The 19,987-nt window shown below is 48.4% G+C and overlaps 1 protein-coding gene across 2 annotated transcripts; it reads left to right on the forward strand.

Annotated features, from left to right (window-relative positions):
* Positions 1 to 1,007: 1,007 nt before the first annotated feature.
* LOC124029054 (transitional endoplasmic reticulum ATPase-like) lies at positions 1,008 to 15,665 on the forward strand (the record flags this gene model as incomplete). Of its 2 annotated transcripts, XM_046340908.1 has the most annotated exon segments (11): positions 1,008 to 1,114; positions 1,265 to 1,377; positions 1,899 to 2,063; positions 2,243 to 2,365; positions 4,868 to 4,946; positions 5,071 to 5,204; positions 6,512 to 6,690; positions 10,941 to 11,031; positions 13,651 to 13,809; positions 14,845 to 14,996; positions 15,291 to 15,665. In XM_046340908.1, coding segments are annotated over 11 exon segments (1,390 nt in total), but the record flags the coding sequence as incomplete, so codon positions are not given.
* Positions 15,666 to 19,987: the final 4,322 nt, after the last annotated feature.

The following is a 19,987-nucleotide window of genomic DNA, read 5'->3' on the forward strand; positions in this document are numbered from 1 at the left end:
GGCAGTAGGGATGTTCTCTGTTTAGTGAGACCACCAGATCAGAGGCAGTAGGGATGTTCTCTGTTTAGTGAGTCCACCAGATCAGAGGCAGTAGGGATGTTCTCTGTTTAGTGAGTCCACCAGATCAGAGGCAGTAGGGATGACCAGGGATGTTCTCTGTTTAGTGAGTCCACCAGATCAGAGGCAGTAGGGATGTTCTCTGTTTAGTGAGACCACCAGATCAGAGGCAGTAGGGATGTTCTCTGTTTAGTGAGTCCACCAGATCAGAGGCAGTAGGGATGTTCTCTGTTTAGTGAGACCACCAGATCAGAGGCAGTAGGGATGACCAGGGATGTTCTCTGTTTAGTGAGTCCACCAGATCAGAGGCAGTAGGGATGACCAGGGATGTTCTCTGTTTAGTGAGTCCACCAGATCAGAGGCAGTAGGGATGACCAGGGATGTTCTCTGTTTAGTGAGTCCACCAGATCAGAGGCAGTAGGGATGACCAGGGATGTTCTCTGTTTAGTGAGTCCTCCAGATCAGAGGCAGAGGTTGACCAGGGATGTTCTCTGTTTGGTGAGTCCACCAGATCCGAGTCAGTAGAGATGAACAAAGGATGTTCTCTTGATAAGTGTGTGAATTGGACCATTTTCCTGTCTTGCTAGGCATTCAAAACGTAACATGTACTTTTGGGTGTCAGGGAAATGTATGGAGTGAAAAGTACATGCTTTCTAGAATGTAGTGAAGTAAAAGTTGGAAGAAAAATAAACAGTAATGTAAAGTACTGAAGTAATACTTTAAAATATTTTTACTGAAGTACTTTCCACTACTGTGTATTTGTGTGTGTGACAAATGTGCGTGCTTGCATACATGATTGTGTGTGTGTGTGTGTGTGTGTGTGTGTGTGTGTGTGTGTGTGTGTGTGTGTGTGTGTGTGTGTGTGTGTGTGTGTGTGTGTGTGTGTGTGTGTGTGTGTGTGTGTGTGTGTGTGGTGGGTCAGACCCATGGGGAGGTGGAGAGGCGTGTCGATCACAGCTCCTCACCCTGATGGATGGACTGAAGCAGAGAACTCACGTTATCGTCATGGCAGCCACCAACAGACCCAACAGCATCGACCCTGCCCTGAGACGCTTCGGTTAGAGAGACACACACTCACTCACTCACACACACACACACAGACACACTCACTCACTCACTCACTCACTCACTCACTCACTCACTCACTCACTCACTCACACACACACACACACACTAGTTAGTTAACACCTGTCTCTGTGTAACTCAGGCAGGTTTGACAGAGAGATCGACATCGGCATCCCAGACTCCACTGGTAGACTGGAGATACTGCAGATTCACACCAAGAACATGAAGCTATCTGACGACGTGGACCTGGAGAGGGTGAGGAGAGGGGGAGGGGGGGAGAGGACCTGGAGAGGGTGAGGGGAGGGGGAGGGGGAGGGAGAGATGAGGAGGAGGAGAGGAGAGATGGAGGAGAGGGGAGAGATGAGGAGGAGGAGGAGGGGAGAGGAGGGGAGAGATGGAGGAGAGGGGAGAGAGAGGAGGATGGGAGGAGGAGAGGGAGGGAGGGAGAGGAGGAGGAGAGGAGGGAGGGGGAGGAGAGAGGAGGGGGGAGAGATGAGGGGAGAGGAGGAGAGGAGAGAGAGGAGGGAGGGGAGAGATGGAGGAGAGGGGAGAGATGAGGAGGTCAAAGTAGTGCACTATATAGGAATAGGGCTCTAGTCTAAAGTAGCACTATATAAGAATAGGGCTCTAGTCTAAAGTAGTGCACTATATAGGGAATAGGTTCTGGTCTAAAGTAGTGCACTATGTAGGGAATAGGGTGCCATGACTGGGGAATGTTTTGTGCCAGTGAAGTTGGGACAATAAAGTTCTACTCATTGTACTGTGCTTCCTGGTAGGTTTCCATGGATGCGCATGGCCATGTGGGGTCAGATCTGGCAGCTCTGTGTTCTGAGGCGGCTCTGCAGGCCATCAGGAAGAAGATGACCCTGATTGACCTGGAGGACGACACCATTGATGCTGAACTGCTCAACTCACTGGCAGTTACCAACGATGACTTCAGGGTTAGTGGCAGCAGCACAGACACACACTCAACCACACACACAATATAGACCTGCTCACCTCATTGTCCATCTCCCTCTCCCCTCCGCCTCCTCCTCCCTCCTCCCTCTCCTCCCTCTCCTCTCTCCTCCCTCCCTTCATCCCTCCCTCTCCCCTCCCTCCCTCCCCTCCCTCCCTCCAGTGGGCGTTGGGGCAGAGTAACCCGTCAGCTCTGAGGGAGACAGTAGTGGAGGTTCCTAATGTTAACTGGGAGGATATAGGAGGACTGGGAGAGGTCAAGAGAGAACTGCAGGAACTAGTACAGGTAACACACACACACCTGTATCTCAACAGGTAACACACACACACCTGTATCTCAACAGGTAACACACACACCTGTATCTCAACAGGTAACACACACACACCTGTATCTCAACAGGTAACACACACACACCTGTATCTCAACAGGTAAGACACACACACCTTTATCTCAACAGGTAAGACACACACACACACCTGTATCTCAACAGGTAAGACACACACACACCTGTATCTCAACAGGTAACACACACACACCTGTATCTCAACAGGTAACACACACACGCACCTGTATCTCAACAGGTAACACACACACACGCACCTGTATCTCAACAGGTAACACACACACACACACGCACCTGTATCTCAACAGGTAACACACACACACACACACACCTGTATCTCAACAGGTAACACACACACACACACCTGTATCTCAACGGGTAACACACACACACACACACACACCTGTATCTCAACGGGTAACACACACACACACACACACCTGTATCTCAACGGGTAACACACACACACACACCAGTATCTCAACGGGTAACACACACACACACACCAGTATCTCAACGGGTAACACACACACACACACCAGTATCTCAACGGGTAACACACACACACACACACCAGTATCTCAACGGGTAACACACACACACACACCAGTATCTCAACGGGTAACACACACACACACCAGTATCTCAACGGGTAACACACACACACACCTGTATCTCAACGGGTAACACACACACACACCTGTATCTCAACGGGTAACACACACACACACACACACACCTGTATCTCAACGGGTAACACACACACACACACACACCAGTATCTCAACAGGTAACACACACACACACACCAGTATCTCAACGGGTAACACACACACACACACCAGTATCTCAACGGGTAACACACACACACCTCTATAGTCTTAACAGCTGAGTAAAGACAGTAAAGACTAGTGTCTGAAAACAGCAGTTCTGATTCAACAGGACATGGCTGATATTGTGGTCAGAGGCCAAATACCAGCCACATAGGCCTAGGTGTTGTGGGTGTGGAATAGAATGAAGGTCTCTATTGGTCAGTTTTGTCTAAGTGCTTTTCTTGACCCTCCCTCCCTCTCCTCCCTCCCTCCCTCCCTCCCTCCCTCCCTCCCTCCCTCCTCCCTCCCTCCCTCCCTCCCTCCTCTCTCTTTCCTCCCCCCCTTTCTCCCTCCCTCCCTCCCTCCCTCCTCTCTCCCTCCTCCCTCCCTCCTCCCTCTCTCCCTCCCCCCCTTTCTCCCCCTCTCTCCCTCCCTCCCTCCCTCCCTCCCTTTCTCCTCCTCCCTCCTCCCTCCTCTCTCTCCTCCCCCTTTCTCCCTCCCTCCCTCTCTCCTCCCTCCCTCCCTCTCTCCCCCCTCCCTCCCTCTCTCTCCTCCCCTCCCTCCCTCCCCCTCTCCTCCCTCCCTATCCTCCCCCTCTCCTACCTCCCTATCCTCCCTCCCTCTCTCCTCCCTCCCTCCCTCCTCCCTCTCTCCTCCTCCTCCCCCCCCCTCCTCCCTCCCTATCCCCCTCCCTCCCTCTCTCCTCCCTCCCTCCTCTCCTCCCTCCCCCTCCCCCTCCCTCCCTCCCCCCTCCCCCTCCCTCCCTCCTCCTCCCTATCCTCCCCCTCTCCTACCTCCCTATCCTCCCCCTTCCTCTCTCCTCCTCCTCCCTCCCTCCCTTCCTCCCTCCTCCTCTCCCTCCCTCCCTCCCTCCCTCCCTCCCTCTCTCTCCTCCCCCTTACTCCCTCCCTCCCTCCCTCCCTCTCTCTCCTCCCCCTCCCTCCCTCCCCTAACTCCCCCTCTCCTCCCTCCCTATCCTCCCCCTCCTACCTCCCTATCCTCCCTCCTCTCTCCTCCCTCCCTCCCTCCCTCCTTCCCTCCCTCTCTCTCCTCTTCCCTCCCCTCCCTCCCTCCCTCCCTCTCTCCTCTTCCCTCCCCCTCCCTATCCTCCCCTCTCCTACCTCCCTATCCTCCCTCCCTCCCTCTCTCCTCCCTCCTCCCTCCTCCCTCCCTCCCTCTCCTCCTCCCTCCCCTCTCCTCCCTCCCTATCCTCCCCTCTCCTACCTCCCTATCCTCCCCCTCTCTCCTCCCTCCCTCCCTCCCTCCCTCTCTCCTCCCTCCCTCCCTCCTCCCTCCCCTCCCCCCTCTCCTCCCTCCCTCCCTCTCCTCCTCCCTCCCCCCCCCCCCTCTCTCCTCCCTCCCTCCTTCTCTCTCCCCCTCTCCTCCCTCCCTCCCTTCTCTCTCCTCCCCCTCCCTCCTCCCTCCTTCTCTCTCCTCCTCCCCCCTCCCTCCCTCCCTCCTCTCTCTCCTCCCCCTCTCCTCCCTCCCTCCTCCTCTCTCCTCCCCCTCTCCTCCCTCCCTCCTTCTCTCTCCTCCCCTCTCTCCTCCCTCCCTCCCCCTCTCCCCCTCTCCTCCCTCCCTCCTTCTCTCTCCCCCTCCCTCCTCCCTCCCTCCCTCCCCCCTCTCTCCCAGTACCCGGTGGAGTACCCAGATAAGTTCCTGAAGTTCGGTATGACCCCGTCACGAGGAGTGTTATTCTATGGACCCCCAGGTCAGAGCACACACGCAGTACACACACACACACACACACACACACACACACACACACACACACACACACACACACACACACACACACACACACACACACACACCCTGTCTCTCTCTCTTCCCAGGCTGTGGAAAGACCCTGCTAGCCAAGGCGATTGCTAACGAGTGCCAGGCCAACTTCATCTCCATCAAGGGACCTGAACTGCTCACCATGTGGTTCGGCGAGTCAGAGGCTAATGTCAGGGACGTCTTCGACAAGGTACCACATAGCAGTGACATAGCCTGATGTAGCAGTGACATAGCCTGATGTAGCAGTGACATAGCCTGACATAGCAATGACATAGCCTGACGTAGCAGTGGCATAGCCTGATGTAGCAATGACATAGCCTGACATAGCAGTGGCATAGCCTGACATAGCAGTGGCATAGCTTGACGTAGCAGTGGCATAGCCTGATGTAGCAATGACATAGCCTGACATAGCAGTGGCATAGCCTGACATAGCAGTGGCATAGCTTGACATAGCAGTGGCATAGCCTGACGTAGCAATGACATAGCCTGACGTAGCAATGACAGCCTGACGTAGCAATGACATAGCCTGACGTAGCAATGACATAGCCTGACGTAGCAGTGGCAAAGCAGTGACATAGCCTGATGTAGCAGTGACATAGCTGTAACATAGCCTGACATAGCAGTGACATAGCAGTGGCATAGCTTGACGTAGCAGTGGCATAGCCTGACATAGCAGTGACATAGCCTGACATAGCAGTGGCATAGCTTGACGTAGCAGTGGCATAGCCTGACGTAGCAATGACATAGCCTGACGTAGCAATGACATAGCCTGACGTAGCAATGACATAGCCTGACGTAGCAATGACATAGCCTGACTTAGCAGTGGCAAAGCAGTGACATAGCCTGACATAGCAGTGGCATAGCTTGACGTAGCAGTGGCATAGCCTGACATAGCAGTGACATAGCCTGACATAGCAGTGGCATAGCTTGACGTAGCAGTGGCATAGCCTGACGTAGCAATGACATAGCCTGACGTAGCAATGACATAGCCTGACGTAGCAGTGACATAGCCTGACGTAGCAGTGACATAGCCTGACGTAGCAGTGGCATAGCCTGACGTAGCAGTGGCATAGCCTGACGTAGCAGTGGCATAGCCTGACGTAGCAGTGGCATAGCCTGACATAGCAGTGACATAGCAGTGACATAGCAGTGGCATAGCTTGACATAGCAGTGACATAGCCTGACGTAGCAGTGACATAGCTTGACGTAGCAGTGACATAGCCTGACATAGCTTGACGTATCAGTGACATAGCCTGATATAGCAGTGACATAGCCTGACATAGCAGTGACATATCCATGTGGTTTGGAGAGACAGAAACCAACATCAAGGACATCATCGACGATTATGTGGACTGACATAATAGTGACATACATCTTCTAGACAAATACATTCCTGACCTCTGACCTCTATCATCTGACCTCCGGCCAGACAGGTGCCATCCTGCATCCTGTTCTTTCCTAACCTCCTATTCCCTGATCTCTGACCTCTAACCCCAGGCCAGACAGGCGGCCCCCTGCATCCTGTTCTTTGACGAGCTGGACTCCATTGCCAAGTCCAGAGGGGGCGGAGCCGGGGACGCAGGGGGCGCGGCCGACAGGGTCATCAACCAGATCCTCACGGAGATGGACGGAATGTCCAACAAGAAGAATGTCTTTATTATAGGAGCTACCAACAGGTAGAGGGGTGGGGGGGGGTCTTTATTATAGGAGCTACCAACAGGTAGAGGGGTGTGGGGGGTCTTTATTATAGGAGCTACTAACAGGTAGAGGGGTGTGGTGGGGGTCTTTATTATAGGAGCTACCAACAGGTAGAGGGGTGTGGTGGGGTCTTTATTATAGGAGCTACCAACAGGTAGAGGGGTGTGTGGGGTCTTTATTATAGGAGCTACCAACAGGTAGAGGGGTGTGGTGGGGGTCTTTATTATAGGAGCTACCAACAGGTAGAGGGGTGTGGGGGGTCTTTATTATAGGAGCTACCAACAGGTAGAGGGGTGTGGGGGGTCTTTATTATAGGAGCTACTAACAGTTAGAGGGGTGTGGGGGGTCTTTATTATAGGAGCTACCAACAGGTAGAGGGGTGTGGGGGGTCTTTATTATAGGAGCTACTAACAGTTAGAGGGGTGTGGGGGATCTTTATTATAGGAGCTACCAACAGGTAGAGGGGTGTGGGGGGTCTTTATTATAGGAGCTACCAACAGGTAGAGGGGTGTGGTGGGGTCTTTATTATAGGAGCTACCAACAGGTAGAGGGGTGTGGGGGGTCTTTATTATAGGAGCTACCAACAGGTAGAGGGGTGTGGGGGGTCTTTATTATAGGAGCTACTAACAGGTAGAGGGGTGTGGGGGTCTTTATTATAGGAGCTACCAACAGGTAGAGGGGTGTGGGGGGGTCTTTATTATAGGAGCTACTAACAGGTAGAGGGGTGTGGGGGGTCTTTATTATAGGAGCTACTAACAGGTAGAGGGGGTGTGGGGGGTCTTTATTATAGGAGCTACTAACAGACTAGAGTGTATTCCAGAGGGGTAATGACTCCTGGGATCTCCCCCTCCAGACCTTATAGGAGCTACTAACAGGTAGAGGGGTGTGGGGGGTCTTTATTATAGGAGCTACTAACAGGTAGAGGGGTGTGGGGGGGTCTTTATTATAGGAGCTACTAACAGCTAGAGGGGTGTGGTGGGGGTCTTTATTATAGGACTCTGCTAAATAGACAGGTAGAGGGGTGTGGGGGGTCTTTATTATAGGAGCTACCAACAGGTAGAGGGGTGTGGGGGGGGGTCTATCCTTATCCAGACCTGATATAATGGGGTCTTTATTATAGGAGCTACTAACAGCTAGAGGGGTGTGGGGGGTCTTTATTATAGGAGCTACCAACAGGTAGAGGATATAATAGGGTGACCTGATGGGGGTCTTTATTATAGGAGCTACTAACAGGTAGAGGGGTGTGGGGGTCTTTATTATAGAGCTACTAACAGGTAGAGGGGTGTGGGGGGTCTTTATTATAGGAGCTACCAACAGATAGAGGGGTGACCTATAATAGGGGGGTCTTTATTATAGGAGCTACTAACAGGTAGAGGGGTGTGGGGGGTCTTTATTATAGGAGCTACCAACAGGTAGAGGGGTGTGGGTGGGGTCTTTATTATAGGAGCTACTAGACAGGTAGAGGGGTGTGGGGGGTCTTTGTAATAGGAGCTACTAACAGTTAGAGGGTGTGGGGGTGGTGGTAGGGGGTGTCCAGACCTGATTACAGGAGCTACCAACAGGTAGAGGGGGGGGGGTCTTTATTATAGGAGCTACCAACAGGTAGAGGGTGTCCAGACCTGATATAATAGACTGTGCTATCCTCCCCCTCCAGACCTGATATAATAGACTCTGCTATCCTCCCTGATATAATAGACTCCATCCTCCCCCCTCAGACCTGATATAATAGACTCTGCTATCCTCCCCCTCCAGACCTGATATAATAGACTCTGCTATCCTCCAGACCTGATATAATAGACTCTGCTATCCTCCAGACCTGATATAATAGACTCTGCTATCCTCCCCTCCAGACTGATATAATAGACTCTGCTATCCTCCAGATCCAGACCCGATATAATAGACTCTGCTATCCTCCCCCTCCAGACCTGATATAATAGACTCTGCTATCCTCCCCTCCAGACCTGATATAATAGACTCTGCTATCCTCCCCCTCCAGACCTGATATAATAGACTCTGTTATCCTCCCCCCTCCAGACCTGATATAATAGACTCTGCTATCCTCCCCCTCCAGACCTGATATAATAGACTCTGCTATCCTCCCCCTCCAGACCTGATATAATAGACTCTGCTATCCTCCCCTCCAGACCTGATATAATAGACTCTGCTATCCTCCAGACCTGATATAATAGACTCTGCTATCCTCCCCCCCAGACCTGATATAATAGACTCTGCTATCCTCCCCCTCCAGACCTGATATAATAGACTCTGCTATCCTCCTCCAGACCTGATATAATAGACTCTGTTATCCTCCAGACCTGATATAATAGACTCTGCTATCCTCCAGACCTGATATAATAGACTCTGCTATCCTCCAGACCTGATATAATAGACTCTGCTATCCTCCAGACCTGATATAATAGACTCTGCTATCCTCCCCCTCCAGACCTGATATAATAGACTCTGCTATCCTCCAGACCTGATATAATAGACTCTGCTATCCTCCCCCCTCCAGACCTGATATAATAGACTCTGCTATCCTCCCCCTCCAGACCTGATATAATAGACTCTGCTATCCTCCCCTCCAGACCTGATATAATAGACTCTGCTATCCTCCCCCCTCCAGACCTGATATAATAGACTCTGCTATCCTCCCCCTCCAGACCTGATATAATAGACTCTGCTATCCTCCCCCTCCAGACCTGATATAATAGACTCTGCTATCCTCCAGACCTGATATAATAGACTCTGCTATCCTCCAGACCTGATATAATAGACTCTGCTATCCTCCCCCCTCCAGACCTGATATAATAGACTCTGCTATCCTCCCCCTCCAGACCTGATATAATAGACTCTGCTATCCTCCCCTCCAGACCTGATATAATAGACTCTGCTATCCTCCCCCTCCAGACCTGATATAATAGACTCTGCTATCCTCCCCTCCAGACCTGATATAATAGACTCTGCTATCCTCCCCCTCCAGACCTGATATAATAGACTCTGCTATCCTCCCCCTCCAGACCTGATATAATAGACTCTGCTATCCTCCCCCCAGACCTGATATAATAGACTCTGCTATCCTCCCCCTCCAGACCTGATATAATAGACTCTGCTATCCTCCCCTCCAGACCTGATATAATAGACTCTGCTATCCTCCTCCAGACCTGATATAATAGACTCTGCTATCCTCCAGACCTGATATAATAGACTCTGCTATCCTCCAGACCTGATATAATAGACTCTGCTATCCTCCAGACCTGATATAATAGACTCTGCTATCCTCCAGACCTGATATAATAGACTCTGCTATCCTCCCCCTCCAGACCTGATATAATAGACTCTGCTATCCTCCCCCTCCAGACCTGATATAATAGACTCTGCTATCCTCCAGACCTGATATAATAGACTCTGCTATCCTCCCCCCTCCAGACCTGATATAATAGACTCTGCTATCCTCCCCCTCCAGACCTGATATAATAGACTCTGCTATCCTCCCCCTCCAGACCTGATATAATAGACTCTGCTATCCTCCCTATCCTCCAGACCTGATATAATAGACTCTGCTATCCTCCCCTCCAGACCTGATATAATAGACTCTGCTATCCTCCCCCTCCAGACCTGATATAATAGACTCTGCTATCCTCCAGACCTGATATAATAGACTCTGCTATCCTCCAGACCTGATATAATAGACTCTGCTATCCTCCAGACCTGATATAATAGACTCTGCTATCCTCCAGACCTGATATAATAGACTCTGCTATCCTCCCCCCTCCAGACCTGATATAATAGACTCTGCTATCCTCCCCTCTCCAGACCTGATATAATAGACTCTGCTATCCTCCAGACCTGATATAATAGACTCTGCTATCCTCCCCCTCCAGACCTGATATAATAGACTCTGCTATCCTCCCCTCCAGACCTGATATAATAGACTCTGCTATCCTCCCCTCCAGACCTGATATAATAGACTCTGCTATCCTCCAGACCTGATATAATAGACTCTGCTATCCTCCAGACCTGATATAATAGACTCTGCTATCCTCCAGACCTGATATAATAGACTCTGCTATCCTCCAGACCTGATATAATAGACTCTGCTATCCTCCCCCCTCCAGACCTGATATAATAGACTCTGCTATCCTCCCCTCCAGACCTGATATAATAGACTCTGCTATCCTCCCCCCCAGACCTGATATAATAGACTCTGCTATCCTCCCCCTCCAGGGAGGCTGGATCAGCTCATCTACATCCCTCTACCAGACACAGCCTCCCGTACCGCCATCCTCAACGCAAACCTACGCAAGTCCCCCATCGCCAGAGTCAGTACACACACACATAGACACACACATAGACAGAGACACGCGCACACACATAGACACACACATAGACACACACATAGACACACACATAGACACACACAGACACACACATAGACACACACAGACACACATAGACACACATAGACACACACAGACACACATAGACACACACATACACACACAGACACACATAGACACACACATAGACACACACAGACACACATAGACACACACACACACATAGACACACACACACACACACACACAGACACACACACACACACACAGACACACACACACACACACACACACAGACACACACACACACACACACATAGACACACACATAGACACACACACACACACACATAGACACACATAGACACACACACACAGACACACACACACACACACACATAGACACACATAGACACACACACACATAGACACACACACACATAGACACACACACACACACACACACACACACACACACACACACACACACACACACACACACACACACACACACACACACACACACACACACATAGACACACACATACATAGACACACTCACAGACACACACACACATAGACACTCACAGACACACACACACATAGACACACACACACACACACACACACACACACACACACACACACACACACACACACACACACACACACACACACACACACACACACACACACACACACACACACACACACACACACACACACACACACACACACACACACACACACACACACACACACAGACACATATAGACACACACACACACACACACACACACACACACACACACACACACACACACACACACACACACACACACACACACACACACACACACACACACACACACACACACACACATAGACACACACACACACACACACACATAGACACACATAGACACACACACATAGACACGCGCACACACATAGACACACACACACACATAGACATACACACACATAGACACACACACATACATAGAGACTCACAGACACACACACACACACACACACACACACACACACACACACACACACACACACACACACACACACACACACACACACACACACACACACACACACACACACACATAGACACACACATAGACACACACACACATAGACACACACACATAGACACACACTCACATAGACACACACACTCAAAGACACATAGACACACATAGACACAGATACACACATATAGACACACATAGACACACACAAAGACACATAGACAGACATAGACACAGATACACACATATAGACACACATAGACACACACAAAGACACATAGACAGACATAGACACAGATACACACATATAGACACACATAGACACACACAAAGACACATAGACAGACATAGACACAGATACACACATATAGACACAGACACAGACACACACAAAGACGCATCGACACTGTCAAGTAATGATTTAATCGGTGTTCATAAATTCCAATGATCTTCATCTGTCTGATACCCAGAGGTTGTGAAGTTCTGGTCTTAAATAAAACACACAGAATTCCCAGCTCACAATTGATCAGGTCCCATTTTATTTGTGAGAGATCTAAAGTTTTCACAAATCCATTCCTTCTTATATCATCCTAAACTACACACACACATACACACCAACAGGGATTTTCACATGAGTCTAACCACAGTTTATAACCCCTCAACTGATTGTTCCAGGCTCCCCCAGACACCATAACCCTGGAGGAGCTCTCCCTGTCCTCTCTTATCTCCACATACATTCCTTTCTTCCTAGGTCCATGCCATAGAACCCTTCCTAACCAACAAACATTATTTAATACTACAAGAAAGACAGGGTAGACACACAGGCACACAGGCACACAGGCACACAGGCACACAGGCACACAAGCTCACAGACACACAGACACACAGACACACAGGCACACAGGCACACAGACACACAGACACACAGACACACAGACACACAGACACACGATAATAATGATGATGATAATAATAATGAACTATTTTTGTCTCCCCCCTCTCCCCTTTCTTCCTCTCTCTCTCCCCTCCCCTCTCTCCCCTCTCTCCTCTCTCTCCCCATCCCCTCTCTCCCCTTCTCCTCTCTCTCCCCTCTCTCCACCCTCTCTCCCCTTTCTTCCTCTCTCTCTCCCCTTTCTTCCTCACTCTCCCCTTTCTTCCTCTCTCTCTCCCCTTTCTTCCTCTCTCTCTCTCCCTTTCTTCCTCTCTCTCTCTCCCCTTTCTTCCTCTCTCTCCCCTTTCTTCCTCTCTCTCTCTCCCCTTTCTTCCTCTCTCTCTCCCCTTTCCCTCTCTCTCTCTCACTTTCTTCCTCTCTCTCTCCTTTCTTTCTCTCTCCCCCTCTCCTATCTCCCCTCCCCTCTCTCCCCCTCTCCTCTCTCTCCCCCTCCCCTCTCTCCCCCCCTCCCTCTCCACCCTCTCCCCTCTGTCCACCCTCTCCCCTCTCTCCACCCTCTCCCCTCTCTCCACCCTCTCCCTCTCTCTCCACCCTCTCCTCTCTCTCCCCCCCTCCCCTCTCCTCTCTCTCTCCCCCACCCCTCTCCTCTCACAACGCCAACACCAGGATGTAGACCTGGCCTACCTGTCTGGTATCACCCAGGGTTTCAGTGGGGCAGACCTGACAGAGATCTGCCAGAGGGCCTGTAAGCTGGCCATCAGAGAGGCCATAGAGGCTGAGATCAAAGCAGAGCGCCAGAGACAGACCCACCCAGGCACCGCCATGGTGAGATGGACGGACGGACGGACGGACGGACGGACAGACAGACAGTCTGCTGTTACACCACCAACACTGCAGCTCACACACACACTATAGTGATGATCAGACAGACAGACAGACAGACAGACAGACAGACAGACAGACAGACAGACAGACAGACAGACAGACAGACAGACAGACAGACAGACAGACAGACAGACAGACAGACAGACAGACAGACAGACAGACAGACAGACAGACAGACAGACAGACAGACAGACAGACAGACAGACAGACAGACAGACAGACAGACAGACAGACAGACAGACAGACAGACAGACAGACAGACAGACAGACAGACAGACAGACAGACAGACAGACAGACAGACAGACAGACAGACAGACAGACAGACAGACAGACAGACACGTCTGCTGTTACACCACCAACACTGCAGCACACACACACACTATAGAGATGATCAGACGGACGGACGGACGGACAAAGAGACAGACAGGTAGACATAGAGACAGACAGGTAGACATAGAGACAGACGGAGAGAGGGACAGATAGACCGACAGCCAAATCCCCCAGCTGTTACACAACCAACACTGCATCTCACATCTCTCTTTCTGCCCCCCCACTCTCTCTCTCTTTCTGCCCCCCCACTCTCTCTCTCTTTCTGCCCCCCCCACTCTCTCTCTCTTTCTGCCCCTCCCCTCTCTCTCTCTTTCTGCCCCCCTCTCTCTCTCTCTCTCTCTGCCCCCCCCCTCTCTCTCTTCTGCCCCTCCCCTCTCTCTCTCTTTCTGCCCCTCCCCCTCTCTCTCTTTTCTGCCCCTCCCCTCTCTCTCTTTTTCTGCCCCCCACTCTCTCTCTTTTTCTGCCCCCCACTCTCTCTCTCTTTCTGCCCCTCCCCTCTCTTTCTGCCCCCCTCTTTCTGCCCCCACTCTCTCTTTCTCTTTCTGCCCCTCCCCACTCTCTCTCTCCCCCCACTCTTCTGCCCCCACTCTCTCTGCCCCCCCACTCTTTTTGCCCCCCACTCTCCCCTCTCCTCCTCTGTCCAGGATGAGGACTGTGACCCTGTTCCAGAGATCAGGAAGGATCACTTTGAAGAGGCCATGAGGTTCGCCCGGCGCTCCGTCAGCGACAACGATATCAGGAAGTATGAGATGTTCGCCCAGACACTACAGCAGAGCAGAGGCTTTGGGAACTTCAGGTATGTACTTGGACCGACACACACACACACACACACACACACACACACACACACACACACACACACACACACACACACACACACACACACACATTCACATACACATACACATACACACACACATACACATACACATACACATACACACACACACACACACACACACACACATACATACACACACACACACACACACATACATACACACACACACATACTGTACGCTCACACTTTCATATGCAAGTATGAACACACAAACACACTTCTCGTACACTGACCTCTCTCTCTCCTCAGGTTCCCCTCTGGCTCTCAGTCCGGAGGTCAAGGGTCGGGGGCAGGGGGGCAGTTCAGAGATGAGGTAGAGGACGACCTCTACCAGTGAGAAGACTATCACCTCTACCACACCTGCCTGCATATGATGTGGAACTCTGGATCAATTAGACTGTTGTGGGAATCAAATACGGACAGAATAACTTTTAACGGCACATAATGTTTGTGCTTCTCAGCTTATCGCTGTCTTAGATGTTTCTCATAACAACTGATACATCATAATAACTGGTACATCATAATAACTGGTGCATCATAATAACTGGTACATCATAATAACTGGTGCATCATAATAACTGATACATCATAATAACTGATACATCATAATAACTGGTGCATCATAATAACTGATACATCATAATAACTGGTGCATCATAATAACTGGTGCATCATAATAACTGGTGCATCATAATAACTGGTACATCATAATAACTGATACATCATAATAACTGGTGCATCATAATAACTGGTGCATCATAATAACTGGTGCATCATAATAACTGGTACATCATAATAACTGATACATCATAATAACAGGTGCATCATAATAACAGGTGCATCATAATAACAGGTGCATCATAATAACTGGTGCATCATAATAACTGGTGCATCATAATAACTGGTGCATCATAATAACTGGTGCATCATAATAACTGGTGCATCATAATAACTGGTGCATCATAATAACAGGTGCATCATAATAACTGGTACATCATAATAACTGGTGCATCATAATAACTGGTACATCATAATAACTGGTGCATCATAATAACTGGTGCATCATAATAACTGGTGCATCATAATAACTGATACATCATAATAACTGATACATCATAATAACTGGTGCATCATAATAACTGGTGCATCATAATAACTGGTGCATCATAATAACTGGTACATCATAATAACTGGTGCATCATAATAACTGGTGCATCATAATAACTGGTGCATCATAATAACTGGTACATCATAATAACTGATACATCATAATAACAGGTGCATCATAATAACAGGTGCATCATAATAACTGGTACATCATAATAACTGGTGCATCATAATAACTGGTGCATCATAATAACTGGTGCATCATAATAACTGGTGCATCATAATAACTGGTGCATCATAATAACTGATACATCATAATAACAGGTGCATCATAATAACTGGTGCATCATAATAACTGGTACATCATAATAACTGGTGCATCATAATAACTGGTGCATCATAATAACTGGTGCATCAATCATAATAACTGGTGCATCAATCATAATAACTGATACATCATAATAACTGGTGCATCATAATAACTGGTGCATCATAATAACTGGTGCATCAATCATAATAACTGATACATCATAATAACTGGTGCATCATAATAACTGCTGTATTTGATACATCATAATAAATCTTTGTAAATCTGGATGGTCAATAACTGATACATCATAATAACAGGTGCATTGTAATAACTGATACATCATAATAACTGATACATCATAATAACAGGTGCATTGTAATAACTGATACATCATAATAACTGGTGCATCGTAATAACAGGTGCATCGTAATAACAGGTGCATCGTAATAACTGGTGCATCGTAATAACTGGTACATCATAATAACTGCTGTATTTGAGGAAATTAGAGTATGTTTGTTTTTTCTTGGAGGAATCATTTGTAAAATCTGGATGGTCAAAGTACAATGAATATAACTGTGAATGAGGATGGTTGTTCTTATGGTGTTTGAGCTGGTCATCATGGAAGGAATGCTGATTCACATCTGAAATGTAATAAACTGAGTGTTTTCCTTGTTTGTTTGTGGTTTACTAATAAAACTACTGTCACATAATAGTATCCCTCAATTGGAATACGGAAGAGGAAAGGAGAGGAAAAAGAGAGGCGGAGGAGGTGGAAGAGGGTGGTGGAGGTGGAAGAGGATGAGGGGGTGGAAGAGGGTGAGGGAGGTGGAAGAGGGTGAGGGAGGGAAGAGAGTGAGGGAGGTGGAAGAGGGTGAGGGTGAGGGAGGTGGAAGAGAGTGAGGGAGGTGGAAGAGGGTGAGGGGGTGGAAGAGGGTGAGGGGGTGGAAGAGGATGAGGGAGGGAAGAGGAGGTGGGTGAGGGAGGGAAGAGGGTGAGGGAGGGAAGAGGGTGAGGGAGGTGGAAGAGGGTGAGGGAGGGAAGAGGGTGAGGGAGGTGGAAGAGGGTGAGGGTGAGGGAGGGGAAGAGGGTGAGAGAGGTGGAAGAGGGTGAGGGAAGAGGGTGAGGGTGAGGGAGGGAAGAGGGTGAGGGAGGGTGAGGGAGGGAAGAGAGTGAGCTTGAATTGGTTGAAGATAGCAAAAACCAATTGGAGATGGTTTGTTAAAGAAGAATGGTAGAAAGTATAAGCAGAGTGAGCCGTAAGCCAGATCGAAGACAGGTGGAGAAATGGAAGGGAATTAGTGTGAATTATAGGAGGTGGCCGGTGTGGTGCACCGATGGTCAGGGTAAAGATGAGTCTGATGGTAGGAGTGATATAATGATGGTCAGGGTGAAGATGAGTCTGTGATGGTAGGAGTGATATAATGATGGTCAGGGTGAAGATGAGTCTGTGATGGTAGGAGTGATATAATGATGGTCAGGGTGAAGATGAGTCTGATGGTAGGAGTGAAATTGTTTGTGTTTCTGCTGATCAGAGGGAACAGGTCCTCCGAGTTACACAAATGGGGACAAGAGATGTGAATTGTTTTGCTCTAAAGAAAAGTACACCATTGAAAGGAGTGATTACTGGGGTCGCGGTAAATATATAATATGAAAGTGGACAAAACAAAAGGGAAAGATTCCCGGGGCTTGTGATGAGAGTGGCGTGACAGAGGAGTCATAGTCTGTCCTTTTGAGTCTTCATGTTGAGTCATAGTCTGTCCTTTTGAGTCTTCATGTTGAGTCATAGTCTGTCCTTTTGAGTCTTCATGTTGAGTCATAGTCTGTCCTTTTGAGTCTTCATGTTGAGTCATAGTCTGTCCTTTTGAGTCTTCATGTTGAGTCATAGTCTGTCCTTTTGAGTCTTCATGTTGAGTCATAGTCTGTCCTTTTGAGTTTTCATGTTGAGTCATAGTCTGTCCTTTTGAGTCTTCATGTTGAGTCTCAGTCTGTCCTTTTGAGTCTTCATGTTGAGTCATAGTCTGTCCTTTTGAGTCTTCATGTTGAGTCATAGTCTGTCCTTTTGAGTTTTCATGTTGAGTCATAGTCTGTCCTTTTGAGTCTTCATGTTGAGTCATAGTCTGTCCTTTTGAGTCTTCATGTTGAGTCATAGTCTGTCCTTTTGAGTTTTCATGTTGAGTCATAGTCTGTCCTTTTGAGTTTTCATGTTGAGTCATAGTCTGTCCTTTTGAGTTTTCATGTTGAGTCATAGTCTGTCCTTTTGAGTCTTCATGTTGAGTCATAGTCTGTCCTTTTGAGTTTTCATGTTGAGTCATAGTCTGTCCTTTTGAGTTTTCATGTTGAGTCATAGTCTGTCCTTTTGAGTTTTCATGTTGAGTCATAGTCTGTCCTTTTGAGTTTTCATGTTGAGTCATAGTCTGTCCTTTTGAGTTTTCATGTTGAGTCATAGTCTGTCCTTTTGAGTTTTCATGTTGAGTCATAGTCTGTCCTTTTGAGTCTTCATGTTGAGTCATAGTCTGTCCTTTTGAGTTTTCATGTTGAGTCATAGTCTGTCCTTTTGAGTCTTCATGTTGAGTCATAGTCTGTCCTTTTGAGTTTTCATGTTGAGTCATAGTCTGTCCTTTTGAGTTTTCATGTTGAGTCATAGTCTGTCCTTTTGAGTCTTCATGTTGAGTCATAGTCTGTCCTTTTGAGTTTTCATGTTGAGTCATAGTCTGTCCTTTTGAGTTTTCATGTTGAGTCATAGTCTGTCCTTTTGAGTTTTCATGTTGAGTCATAGTCTGTCCTTTTGAGTTTTCATGTTGAGTCATAGTCTGTCCTTTTGAGTTTTCATGTTGAGTCATAGTCTGTCCTTTTGAGTCTTCATGTTGAGTCATAGTCTGTCCTTTTGAGTCTTCATGTTGAGTCATAGTCTGTCCTTTTGAGTCTTCATGTTGAGTCATAGTCTGTCCTTTTGAGTCTTCATGTTGAGTCATAGTCTGTCCTTTTGAGTTTTCATGTTGAGTCATAGTCTGTCCTTTTGAGTCTTCATGTTGAGTCATAGTCTGTCCTTTTGAGTCTTCATGTTGAGTCATAGTCTGTCCTTTTGAGTCTTCATGTTGAGTCATAGTCTGTCCTTTTGAGTTTTCATGTTGAGTCATAGTCTGTCCTTTTGAGTCTTCATGTTGAGTCATAGTCTGTCCTTTTGAGTCTTCATGTTGAGTCATAGTCTGTCCTTTTGAGTTTTCATGTTGAGTCATAGTCTGTCCTTTTGAGTTTTCATGTTGAGTCATAGTCTGTCCTTTTGAGTCTTCATGTTGAGTCATAGTCTGTCCTTTTGAGTTTTCATGTTGAGTCATAGTCTGTCCTTTTGAGTTTTCATGTTGAGTCATAGTCTGTCCTTTTGAGTTTTCATGTTGAGTCATAGTCTGTCCTTTTGAGTTTTCATGTTGAGTCATAGTCTGTCCTTTTGAGTTTTCATGTTGAGTCATAGTCTGTCCTTTTGAGTTTTCATGTTGAGTCATAGTCTGTCCTTTTGAGTTTTCATGTTGAG

Source organism: Oncorhynchus gorbuscha, unplaced genomic scaffold, assembly GCF_021184085.1.
Source record: "Oncorhynchus gorbuscha isolate QuinsamMale2020 ecotype Even-year unplaced genomic scaffold, OgorEven_v1.0 Un_scaffold_5358, whole genome shotgun sequence".
NCBI lineage: Eukaryota > Metazoa > Chordata > Actinopteri > Salmoniformes > Salmonidae > Oncorhynchus > Oncorhynchus gorbuscha.